Source organism: Pangasianodon hypophthalmus, chromosome 13, assembly GCF_027358585.1.
Source record: "Pangasianodon hypophthalmus isolate fPanHyp1 chromosome 13, fPanHyp1.pri, whole genome shotgun sequence".
NCBI lineage: Eukaryota > Metazoa > Chordata > Actinopteri > Siluriformes > Pangasiidae > Pangasianodon > Pangasianodon hypophthalmus.
The window spans coordinates 5,096,191-5,108,685 of NC_069722.1; the positions used below are offsets into that span (position 1 = coordinate 5,096,191).

Here is a 12,495-nt window from a genome sequence, read left to right on the forward strand (position 1 = left end):
ACCATCATGTATTAGAAGGAGCACATTAATATAATCTGTAATTTGAATTGGAACTACTGCCAGAGCTGCTGTTATAGAACATTAATCCGCATCTTCAGATTAGAGAATTCAGCAGTGCTGTGGTACAACCTAAAACAATCAGTATAATATCCACAGCTGGTATCGGTTTACTGAAGGTGAGTTGAACACTGTGATGCTTACAGAATAATCGAATCCTGATAAGTCAAGTTTAAGTCCCATAATAAAGTCCTTCGCCATCCATTAGAATTGAAATTCATAAAAACATTTTATTATTACTTATTACAACTTACAAAAAAGGTAAAGGGCTCACAGAGAGAAAACAGCTCAATCCAGCGTAATTCATACAATTATACAAACATTAAGAAAAGACAGGAAAATGGTGCTTGTATCAAAGTGGATTTATAATAAAAAGGCCAAGGCACTGTCAACATAAGAAGAAAATATTTTTTAAAAACATATTGTATTCAAATAACACAAAATGAGAAGGTGTATAAAAGTGTGATTGCATGTGATTGGGTTTTGAATAATCAAGGAAAAAAGTACAGTACTAAGACCACTTTGAGAAGACCGGGTCGATGTCTATGTGCAAGTGTGTACTTTCTAACGAGACACACACATACCTCTTCACACCAAGGGAGCTTGCAGCAAACTGGAATATTTGGAGTATCTATTGCTCTTTAATCCAGCAGGTTGATCGAATTCAAAATTGTGAAAAAAAATCTGAGCTCCAAGTTTTATATAAATTTATATAAAGTTTTAGATGACTGTTAGAGCATTTTCTGTCCTATTCTGGGTCCGAGCACACCACTCACTAACTGGCTCATATCTGTGAGAAACTGGTAAGGAACCCAACCAGGACTCATATAAAATCCCTGCATTATTAGATTGTCATTAACTCTTATTCTCAGTCAAAGCTGCAAACCCCCATAGTGCCTCTGCATATGAGTTCAGCACCAAAATCACAACTGTGTCCCCACACACACCCACACCCACACCCACACACACGCACACGCACACGCACATGCACACGCATACACGCTCGCTAGTAGGACTATCTGGGTGTTGAGATGAAAGGAAGGAAAGAGAGAAAGAACAAGGGAGACAGAGAAGAGTACCTCCTGAACCTACTGCTATCAATTACAACTTCAGATGACATTTAAAAAAAAAAAAAAAAAAAAAAAAAAAAAAAGACATTATGAGGTAAAATATCGATGGCATGCTTATAAAGCCTTTATAAACCCTTTGCAAGGAGTAAGTATGTGCAATTCCTATGTGTGTTCATTGCAAGGAGAGAGTGATTCAAGTAGGCATGCAGATCATTTCCTAGGACAGGAAGAGTCTGTCAATTCCTTCAAAAGTCTAATCTAAACATCTAATCTACTCCATATATAAAGACAAAGACAATTACTTTTTACTTTGCCTGATGATGAAAATAAATAACGTAAAACTAAGGCCCAACACAACCTCCTGCACATCCCTCAGTCCGTCTCTCTTTGTTTCCTTTTTTCAGTGCATGTGTGTGTGTGTATATATCATATATATATATATATATATATATATATATATATATATATATATATATATATATATATATATATATATATATATACACACACATACACATACATACATACATACATACACACACACATATATAAGGAGAGAGAGAGAGAGATGAGAAAGGAAATAGGCTCAAGAGTCACGAAGTGGAGCAATTAAACATTATGCTTGGCTGTCTCGTTATCATCCAATCTCAGTCAAATCTCTTTCTCCATTCATGTAACAATGGATCTGCCTCTTATTGCCCTCTCTCTTTCTCTTCATCTCTCTGTTCCCTTTAACAGCTCTGTCTCCCCCTCTTTCCGTCCTCTCTCTTTGCTTTACTACCAGTCTCGCTCTCTCACTTTGTTTTCTTTTCACATCTTGCGCATGACCAGCACAGTGGTGAGAACTCCGGCCAGAAAGACGCCAATGGTCTGCCAGGTTGGTGTGCCAAAGTAAGAGCGGATCCCCTCCTGAGAGAGAGAAAGAAAGAAGAATTACTTCAGGAATACTAATATGATTTGGATTTCTTTTCACAGACTTGTGCCGCCCTACAAAACTGACATACTCAATGATCTGCTCTCACTGTTACAATTTTTAAATAAACTCAGAAAATAATTTTGAGATAGCTTTTTGGTTAATTAAAGTAGATATCACTGTCACTGTCTCTGTGTCTGTTTTTATTTTTTTTCTTTTTATGCTCGTTAAAATTATAAGTACAACTCTTTAGATCAAATAAGTGTATTTGCTTACTTGTTTAAAATAATCTAGGTGGGGTATTAGTGTCCAGTATATTTAAATGCCCATAATGTATGAGCTTAGGTGAATATGGAAATGTTTTCTTTCATGTCCCAATCTAAATATAGCATCATAATTTAAGCAGTGAGATACTTACCCAGCCTCCCTGTTCTCTAATCCAATTAATCACATTTTCCCGCAGGTAGTCCAGAGTCCAGTTGATGATGGTTCTGATGATGTCAGGAATTTTTGTCACAAGAGCCTGAGATTGCGTGTGAACGAGTGGCAGATAGAAAAATGCAATAAGGATTCATGCAAATGTAAAGATAGCTAATAGGGACAGATACAGGGATAGGGAAAAATACAGCTTCAAAAGAATGAGACTCCCCTCTATTTAAAGCTACACTGAGAATAATTGGACATGAAAAGGATAAAGAATCTCGTATTGGAGACAGAAGGAAGGGTTTCATTAAGGCTGAGTGTGTGTCCTTGCCTTGATCACAAGTCGACAAGCAAAGTAGAAAAGCGCCACCACTCTGCCCCAGTTAAACTTCCCATCCGAGAAAATCTCGCATGCCACCTTCAGAAACACGTCTTTAGTTGGCTGGAGCGATGAGTTGGCTAACATTCTGTCACGGAGAAAAAGAGAGAGAGAGAAACAGTAAAAATATGGTACAATAATGGGATTTTCCTCCTTGTTCCATCCCCTCTGACTCTCTCCTGTGCACACACATGCATGTGGAAGAAAATAACAGATAACAATATACATTGTATATTAAAATATAGTTTAGAGTTGCATAGCTAAAAAATCTGACCAAACTGCAAGGGCCATTACTGAGCTTTAATGACTCAAGTAACCTGTTAGTGCCATATTTGCAAGATCTGTATTTCACATTATAAAAATCATGAACAGGTGGTAGGAACATCCTGTGTAAAACCACTATCACCTGTAATTTTGTAATTATATGACATCAGCAATCTGTGATGATGATATTATAGCACGTACTGTACAGAAGACATTGTCAGTAAGATAAGCATCTTGTCTGTGGAACTCCTGGTAAGCGAAGAGTTGTTAGAGAATTTAAAAAATTATAGTTATAAACAAAAAAAAAAGTGTAGTTTTTGATGGATAGGATGGCTTGAACAATAAAATATATATGTCTAAGTATATAAGTCTAAAAATATATATGTCTTAACCCATAATAATAAAATTATATAATACAAGAACTAGGCAGAATTCACACTTTTATAACTGACATGAAAGGAAACTTTTATTACTCAATGACCTATTTATCGACAGAGAAATGCAAAATACTTTTCAAAATACCAAGGAATGTGAATTCACAAACTAATTGCTAATGCATACTTCATGTCTAATGAATTGACTTTTCTGCTGGGTGAATTTTATTTATTGTGGCGCAACACAAAACTGTTTGCCTTATCGCTGGGAGATCGGGAGATCGAATCCCAAAGTTGGGATCTTGGGGATGTGATCCCTATCTTTAGCTGTGGCAAGAGAGCAAAATCGAACGTGTTCTTAGTGTGGACGGGATGGCATTACTGTCTCTCTCTCCTGGCAATCAGAGCAACTCTTTCCAGTCGGGGACACCCGTAAGCTCATGTGTGCGCAAGAGGACAGATAGTGCTCTTCTCCGAGTGTGTTACGCTGCCTGTGACTGCACAGGAGAGCTGGGTAATGGGTGCGTTTTCGCACGTGATCAAATTGGTGAAAATGTTGAATTGAAAACAGCTGCAACAGTTACAACCTCGCACACTTTTTTTTTTATTCCCAAACTTGTCTCATGGCTCATCGGTATTCCTAATCCTTACTGTCCTCCCAAAACTGCACTGCCTGCATAGTGGTGTTTATTCGTGATTAGGGCTGTCAGAAGATACTGCACTGTCCGACTGCTATTTGAATTTTCATAATATTTATGCATTTAGATGAAATAAAAACCACAATAGTACCCAAGTCCTACTTTTAGTCACCTAATGAAAGTCTATCGAGCCTAAGTTTCCTAAATCTTTTGACCAAATGGCTCCCATTGTCTAGTGATTTAGGAAAAGAGCTCTCAATAAATGCACGTGATTTATGGCACAACTTATTTTTTTTTTTTACTATTTTTATGTTTTGTGGACCATGTAAATTTTTATTATATACAAATATGATATCCTAAATGTGATATTCTATAGAACAAATAATTTTCTTTGGCATTTCATTTGGCATATACAGGTTTCACAGTGCCACTTACTTTCTCTATATAGTGAGCACATTTAGTGAATAGGCAGAGGTGTGTGATTTGACCTGTATGTTAAATGTTTAAATAAATAAAAAAGATGAAGACGATTTGAAGATGACAGATTTCTACATGCAAAATCTAGCTAAATCTAAATATCAAAGACAAGAGAACATCACAAGGAATAAGTAAATAAAAACTAATAAGAAACATTACGATTTATGCACATGGTAGACTGTATATGCATTCAAATTTGAGACTATTTAAATAATTAAAACACAAACGCATTTTTTTTGTCATTCATTTTGTGTATTATGTGTAACGTTTTAATCATTGTGAGCACCTTGGGGTTAATGAGCTGTAAACAGACCTAATCATTGTTATTATCATGTTACGTAACTGTCTTGAAATGTCTTTGTCTTTAAATGTTCTAATAATAACAACAAAATCACCTCTGCAGGTCTACATTGCTGTCCAGCTCATCTCCAATCTGCTGTAAACACTGAGCAAGTTTCTTATGGTTGGGGTCACACAGCTCACTCCCGCCCAGTTCGTTCCTCGATACAACAGCATCGCTGTCCCCATGACGACGAACTCGCTCATAAATAAAACTGTGGGTCAAAGATAAAGAAGGGTCGTGGTTGACAGAGAGATGAAGCAAAAATATATATGTATATATATGTATATGTATGTGTGTGTGCTCATATATATATATATATAAAATAGAGGAAGACAGGATGGACCCTCACTCTCTCAGCAGCACCGCTCCTACTTCTAGTATTTGGTCATTGATGGTGCCTGTGAAAAGAGAACATGAAAGAAAACACAATGAGAGTGTGAGTACTGACAGAGAAAGAGAATGGGTGAGCAAAAGCAAGAGAGAGTGAGGGGCTAAGACTAAGTCATAATATGTCACAGTTCAAGCCATCGCTTGTATCAACTTGGTTTAATCTCGTATGAGAAAACAGACAGAACTGATATTTAAGGACAAGCTTACATTTCAGCCTGTTTGTTAATACTCATTTCTCACCAAACATGACAGGAAGGATACACAAAAGGGCATACAGGGACGTGAAGTTTCAGTTTCATTAACTTTGTAGCTCACAGACTTAGAATAAAAGCCTAACAGTTTGCACTGTTATGTGCTGTGAGTCATCACTGAACACCATGAACTGTTGCAGACAGGATGAGGCACAGGATTATGGTCTTCTCACTGACAATAATATGTTGACTGCTGTACAATAATATTTGCCAATGTTGCCACCTACATTTTTTTAGGTTCAGCTGTTAATGGGTGTATGCTTGTTCACTGCCATTGTTCAGTTGTTTCCTATAAGCCTCTATATGACTAATGAATTAGGTGAAGCGTCTTCTAAGTGAACTGGGGTTTTGTGTGTTAAGTATCTTCTAATGGAGGAGTTGTCAAACTTTTTGCACCCAGGGACCCACTTGGCTGTTAAAAAAAATCCATATTTAATTTCTGAACTATTATACACATTATTCAAATAATTCATATTCGCAAACTTTCCACTGAGAGAACAGATACAAATCAAATATTTCGCAATAACTGCACCTAATACAGCCCTCAGAATCATTTGGTCTACGTGTATATCGGAGTATTCACTCTGTTACACTTTGTGGGAAAATGTTTTTGAAAGCACTCTTAACTCTAATGTCCTGCTACTATAATCTGCTGTCAGGTGGCACGGTGTAGCAACAAGTACCACTTCCACCTCACAGTGTCCAGTGTCCCTGGTATGATCCTGAGCTCGGGTTACTGTCTGCGCAGTTTCACACATTCTCCTCGTGTCCACGTGTGTGTGTGTGCAGGCACGCATGATGCCCTATGACAGACTGGCATCTCATTCAGGGTGTGTCCCCATATCATGCCCAGTGTTCCCTGAATAGGCGCCGGATTCACCACAACCTCAATCAGGATAAAGCGCTTACTTAAGATGACTGAATGAATGATAGTGCTGTACTTCATTGTGAAAGAATGACCACAGATTGAAGATGAGACAGCTAGTTTTCATTTCTCTACAAAGACAAACAATGATTTAGCAAAGTAACTTAAATCTCACAATTTCAGTTTCACTTTGCACATGATCACTTGACCACACTGCTCCTCGTGGCTCTATTGAGTGTAATATTAAGCTCTGTAAGTGTAATATTAAGGACATTTGTTCTAAATAGGGGACATGGCATATTTTTCTAACATGACTAAACTTCACACCTGAGCAGCACTAGTTAAAGTAAACACTGACTAACCGGTGGAGCTAAAAGATCATCACAGAAATGATGATGATGATGATGATGATGATGTCATCCCTCTGTCAAGAAAAACAACATCACCGTCGTCATCAGCTCATGTTCCAACTGATAAAACACTTTATTTCCAGGAAGCTGTTATGATGAAATACCTGTTTATTAAATATGAGCGAGTGTTTAACGCCAGTCTTTGTTGACACTGACACTGACACTGAGCTGAGAATATGTACGGGCATGTTTCTGTCTACTGTTAGCTAAGCTATGCTAACTAGCCTGCTAGCTAACATGAGCTTCACGAAGCTTCCGTGTCCTTTTTTGGCAATATAAATATATACAAATTACTCAGATGCATCAGCCTAATGTTTTGTTAGACATCCTGAACACTTCGTTGAACAGTACTGGTTAAATCAGGCTTCTTACCCGCATCGCCTTCTCCTGATAGCGCTGCTGCCATGTTCGCGTGAAAAATAATTACACTAGACTTCCGCCTCGAGTGACGCAAATGTTAGGGGCAGGAAGAAGGGCGTACCCGGAAGTGCACACTCATCTACCTCTTTATTTAAATTTTTTTTATTTTTTTTTTGTAAAATTTATTTTTAATTATTAAATAGAATGATATGTTACTATTACAGCATTTTTCACATATAAACGGAAAATCGTAAATAAAATGTATATTAAAAACAACAACAACAGCAACATAGAGATACACTATACGGCCAAATGTAGGTGGACACCTGACCATCACACTCATATGTGGTTCTTCCCCAAAATGTTGCCACAAAGTTAGAAGCACCCAATTGTATAGAATGTCTTTGTGTGCTGTAGGATTAAGATTTCTTTTCACTGGAACTAAGAGGCTCAAACCTGTTCCAGCATGACAATCTGCACAAAGTGAGCTCCATGAAGATGTGGTGTGTTAAGGTTGTAGTGGAAGAACTTGAGTGTCCTGTACAGAGCCCTGACTTCAACGCCACTGAACACCTTTGGGACAAATTGGAACGCTGACTGTGCACCAGGCCTCTTCATCCAACATCAGTGTCTGCCCACAACCACACTCCAAAATCTAGTGGAAAGCCTTCCCAGAAGAGTGGAGGTTGTTATAACAGCAAAGCAGGTCTAAATCTGGAGTGGGATGTTCATCAAGCACATATGAATGTCATGGTCAAGTGTCCACAAACCTTTGGCTATATAATGTATATTCAAGGCTTGTTTTTAAAAATTAAGATCCATAAGATATACTTATATGAGACATGGAGGGTCAATGGTTCACTGGTAGAAATACAGTACAAGCACATGTGGAAGCTAAAAAGACCCAGATGATACAACAACTGAAATGTCGAGGAATCTGACAGAAATTGTCTTACTATGTTGACTATGAACTATATAATATGTAGATAAGTAGTATTAAAATATAATTTTATTTATTATATATTTAGAACAAGTGTAATAATTGTATAAAAAGTGTATAATAATTAATATAAATTTAATAAAGACTATACCTATGTACTCAAGTACCTAATAGGTGCTTGTTGTTTCCCAGTAAAGACTCAGATCGCGTCTAAACCGCTTGCCAGTGAAAAACCAGCGATATAAAACCCCAAATGTCATTTGGTCTTAATTTGCATGCCTGATAAAATGCTGGGCTCGAGCCAGATTTTTGACTTTCAATCACATTTAAGGCGCAGCGCCCTCTGGTGGCTTCCCTCTTCCTTTACGCCCAGAGCTGAGGGCAAAAACTGTCCTATGGCATCTGAAGTACATCACATTACTGTGCCATGATGTTATTGTAGACGCAACTAGATGATCGCCGTTATTTTTATATATTTTTTCCTCATATCCTTTTTCTTTTATAAGATATACACTCATCGTCCACTTTATTAGGTACACCAGTACACCTGCACAGCCAATCAGTCAATCCTGTAGCAGCAGTGCAAATGTACAAAATCATGCAGAGAGAGGTTCAGGTAATGTTCACATCATACATCAGAGTGGGGGAAAATATGATCTCAGTGATTTTGACCGTTGCATGCTAGTTGCTGTCAGATGGGCTGGTTTAAGTGTTTCAGCTGCTGATCTGGGATTTTCACACACACCTGTACACAGAATGGTGCAAAAAACAAAAAACATCCAGCGGCAGTTCTGTGGGTGGTAACGCCTCACTGAGCAGAGAGGTCAAAGATGAACGGCCAGACTGATTTAACCTGACAGGAAGTCTATGGTAACTGAAGGCTGGAAAAAGAGCGTGCTGCATTTTTCCGATCTTCATCTGTCCAGTTTCATTTCAGGGGAAACTCCGCACACTGCACTTTGCACTTTGTACTGTTACTACGCATAACATAATGCATACTTTGTACATCTATTTTTTGCACATTCCTTGCTTTTTGTACATCCCTTCTTGCACATTCCTATACATATATTTCTTACTTCCCTTATCTTATCTTATTTATTTATTTATTTAAATTAGTTCTTATTCATTTCTGATTTCTAATTTAGTATTTAAATGCACAGTCTAAAGAGGAGTAGGCCAGGCTTTCATTTCACTGCGAATTATATACTGTATATAACTGTGTATGTAACAAATAAAATCTTGACTCTTGAACCTTGAAAATATTCATTCAAATATATTGTTATAATATAATTTATTGGTTAAATAACTGGATAAATGTTTTTCACTTAATACAAATTAATTAATTAATTAATTAATTAATTAATTAATTTAGAATACATTTAGTCATTTAAGTATCTAATTTGCTTGTACTGTACTATCATGCCTGTAGCTGTATACTTTAGGGCCGCCTTTAGTTTGCGTCACTTCCGGTTGCACGGCTCTTCCGTCTGTCTCGCGCATGTGTAGTTCTCTTTACGACTCGGCTGGCAAAGATGGCGGACACTCAGGTATGTTCAGCCAAACGGCGTGGTACTCATAAAGCGATTATTCTGCGAAAAGTTTCAGCTAGTTATCGCATTTTTTTACATATATGAGCACAGAAAATCGATATATATGTAAATTTGGTGGTTTATGGAAGGTGTCTGTGGATATTATGTGATATTTTTGGACTAGCGGAGCGGAAACAGCCGCGAGGGCCGCGCGCGGTAGTATAGCGTGTTCTCCTGTACAGCGAGAGAGACATTTTCTTTGTTAAAATGATCTCAGTTTGAATGGTTTATTACAAGTTTTCTATATATATATTTCTTTTTGGATATGCTGAGTATCTGAATAAAGTGTACACATACCTAGTTATCGTCCCTGATTAAAGCTCCTCGCCAGCACATGGCTTTGAATAATATCTCAGATTCATGAGAAATCCATGTGTGTGTGTGTTCCCTTAAGAAATGTGCTGAAAATGCTAGAATATACAGGATAGGGGGTACTCCTGGGCCAGGGTTGGGAACCTGAATTGCTTGCCGAAACTACCAGTTATTGAAGTTAATTGCCGGAAGGTAAACATTTAATCCTGAACTGTTTCCTATACATGTGCTTTAAAAAGGAGAGAAACTGCATTTCCCTGTATATGTGCTTTGAAAAGGTGAAGAAGTTACTTCTCTGTTGACCATTATGTCCAGGGTGCCATTTTAAAGTCAAAGTGTCTCTTTATGTTCTGAAACTCTTGTTTGCATAAAATCATTATTTGATTAGATCTGCACAATTCAGTAATGATATGGGGGAAAAAAAAAAAATCTTGTGTAGGTTCATCTGACTTCTTCCTACTGCAAATGATGTCTTTTCTCACGATGGTCTTCCAAGCCATTGGTGCTTTGACGACATTGCCTATACGGCTACACTGATGCAGTCCTTACTACTAACCCTCCTAAACCATGTACTTCACTTGCTTCATGCAACACAATATTTTTTCTTTTGGCAGAATGAAAGGGCTTATCAAAAGCAGCCCACCATCTTCCAGAACAAAAAGCGAGTACTGGTCAGTGAAACGGGTGCCAAAGAGAAGCTCCCACGTTATCACCGAAATGTTGGTCTAGGCTTCAAAACCCCCAGAGAGGTGAGCTCAAATTTGCAGTCATATTGTTTTAACTGCAGGTGATGTCTTTTCTCACGATGGTCTTCTGAGCCTTTGTGGCTCTGAGGATAATGCCTTATGGCTATGCTGATGCAGTTTTTCTAAATCCTTGCTTTTTTTGCAAGTCCATACAACCTGCATTGTTTTACAGGAAGATTTATTGTTTCTTTTTTCTTCATAGGCTATTGAAGGCACTTACATTGACAAAAAATGTCCCTTTACTGGTAATGTGTCCATCAGAGGCCGTATTCTGTCTGGTAGGTTGCCTTGGCTTGACTATCTTTTGATTATCTTTTGCTTGTTTGTGGTGTTTACTGGGTTGCAAATGATGTCTTTTCTCACGATGGTCTTCCAAGTCCTTTGGGCTTTGACGACATTGCCTTATGGCAGTACTGAAGCGTCCAGCATCCACAAACCTTTCCGCTGTTGAAATTTTATCATATAGCTGTTAATTTTTAGTGACAGTTTATTTGTAAATGCAGTTAATCTTAAACTTTGGTGTTAACGCTGCAGGTGTGGTGACCAAGATGAAGATGCAGAGGACCATCGTCATCAGACGTGATTACCTGCACTACATCCGCAAGTACAACCGTTTTGAGAAGAGGCACAAGAACATGTCTGTCCACCTCTCTCCCTGCTTCAGGTGAATTAAGGATGCTTGATCTAATCAGCTGTAAAGTTTGAAGTACCCTTTAAGCTGTTATAGCTGCAGGTAGAGCTTGTTTCTGTAATAAGCTGCATATGATGTTTTTTCTCACGATGGTCTTCCAAGTCTTTGAGGCTCTGACGACATTGCCTAATGGCATTACTGATGCAGCTCTTTCAGTCTGGACAGTCTTGTTAAGTATTTAGAAGGCTTGTTTTGTGTAACAATTTAAGCTGCTACCTGTTCTCTTATGCATCTATGATAAAGAATATACAGTGCTGAACTCGTTTTTTCAGATGTACTTTTTAGTGATGCTGGTTTCTTGGTTGCCTTGGCTCAGCACAAGTGATAATTGTTTGTCTAGTGAAGTGAATTTGTGATGAGAGGGTCCAAGCATCATCTCCCTCATCCAGGGTTTAAGATCCTTCTGGTTTTTCTGTCCGTTTCCTGCAGGGACGTGACTGTGGGTGACATCGTCACTGTTGGAGAGTGCAGACCCCTCAGCAAGACTGTGAGGTTCAACGTGCTGAAGGTCACCAAAGCAGCAGGAGCCAAGAAACAATTCCAGAAGTTTTAAAGCTGTTTGCTGAACATTTTCTGGGTTCCGCTGTATTGCCATGACTTTTGGAAGTGAAATTAAATCTGTTCTTTAAATCTGTGTAAAGTTGTTCTGTTTTTTAAATTCCACTTTGCTGGAATTGCTTGCATAACATTTCTGACCATGCACTGCAAGTAAGGACATCCCTGGTGAACACAAACCATATAGACATCATTCAAAACTGTTGGATAAAACATTCTATAATCAAATAATTAATAACTTGGTGTCATTAAAGACTGCTTGTTCACAAGTTAATCCACTTTTAATATCTTGTGACTATACTTTTGTGGTATGAAGTTTTCTACTTACTGTCTTGCCATACAGAGTAATGCAGTAATATAGTTAATTCCTGACTGTTACCTGATTTAAATCCATTTAGTGTATGGTATAAGGTGTACGGGTTTTGCTTTACTAAGTATTTTAATGCTT

The 12,495-nt window shown here is 37.9% G+C and overlaps 2 protein-coding genes and 4 non-coding genes across 6 annotated transcripts; 5 read left to right on the top strand and 1 right to left on the bottom strand.

Moving 5' to 3' along the window:
- Positions 1–267: 267 nt before the first annotated feature.
- Positions 268–7,339, bottom strand: baxa (BCL2 associated X, apoptosis regulator a). The gene is made up of 6 exons (XM_026916072.3): positions 7,227–7,339; positions 5,288–5,336; positions 4,991–5,149; positions 2,795–2,930; positions 2,459–2,563; positions 268–2,036 (listed from the first exon to the last, which is right to left on the bottom strand). Exons 1-6 carry the CDS (start codon positions 7,258–7,260, stop codon positions 1,938–1,940), a joined length of 582 nt encoding a protein of 193 aa, XP_026771873.1. The 5' UTR covers positions 7,261–7,339; the 3' UTR covers positions 268–1,937.
- Positions 7,340–9,586: 2,247 nt separating this feature from the next.
- rps11 (ribosomal protein S11) lies at positions 9,587–12,126 on the top strand. Its single transcript, XM_026917205.2, has 5 exons — positions 9,587–9,701; positions 10,670–10,804; positions 11,004–11,079; positions 11,336–11,465; positions 11,922–12,126. The coding sequence occupies exons 1-5, from the start codon at positions 9,687–9,689 to the stop codon at positions 12,043–12,045; spliced, it is 480 nt and encodes a 159-aa protein (XP_026773006.1). The 5' UTR covers positions 9,587–9,686; the 3' UTR covers positions 12,046–12,126.
- Positions 10,516–10,601, top strand: LOC113528651 (small nucleolar RNA SNORD35). The gene has a single exon (XR_003402967.1). It is a non-coding gene; the product is annotated as a small nucleolar RNA SNORD35 (small nucleolar RNA).
- Positions 10,838–10,922, top strand: LOC113528648 (small nucleolar RNA SNORD35). The gene has a single exon (XR_003402964.1). It is a non-coding gene; the product is annotated as a small nucleolar RNA SNORD35 (small nucleolar RNA).
- On the top strand, positions 11,143–11,227 carry LOC113528650 (small nucleolar RNA SNORD35). The gene has a single exon (XR_003402966.1). It is a non-coding gene; the product is annotated as a small nucleolar RNA SNORD35 (small nucleolar RNA).
- LOC113528649 (small nucleolar RNA SNORD35) lies at positions 11,559–11,643 on the top strand. The gene has a single exon (XR_003402965.1). It is a non-coding gene; the product is annotated as a small nucleolar RNA SNORD35 (small nucleolar RNA).
- Positions 12,127–12,495: the final 369 nt, after the last annotated feature.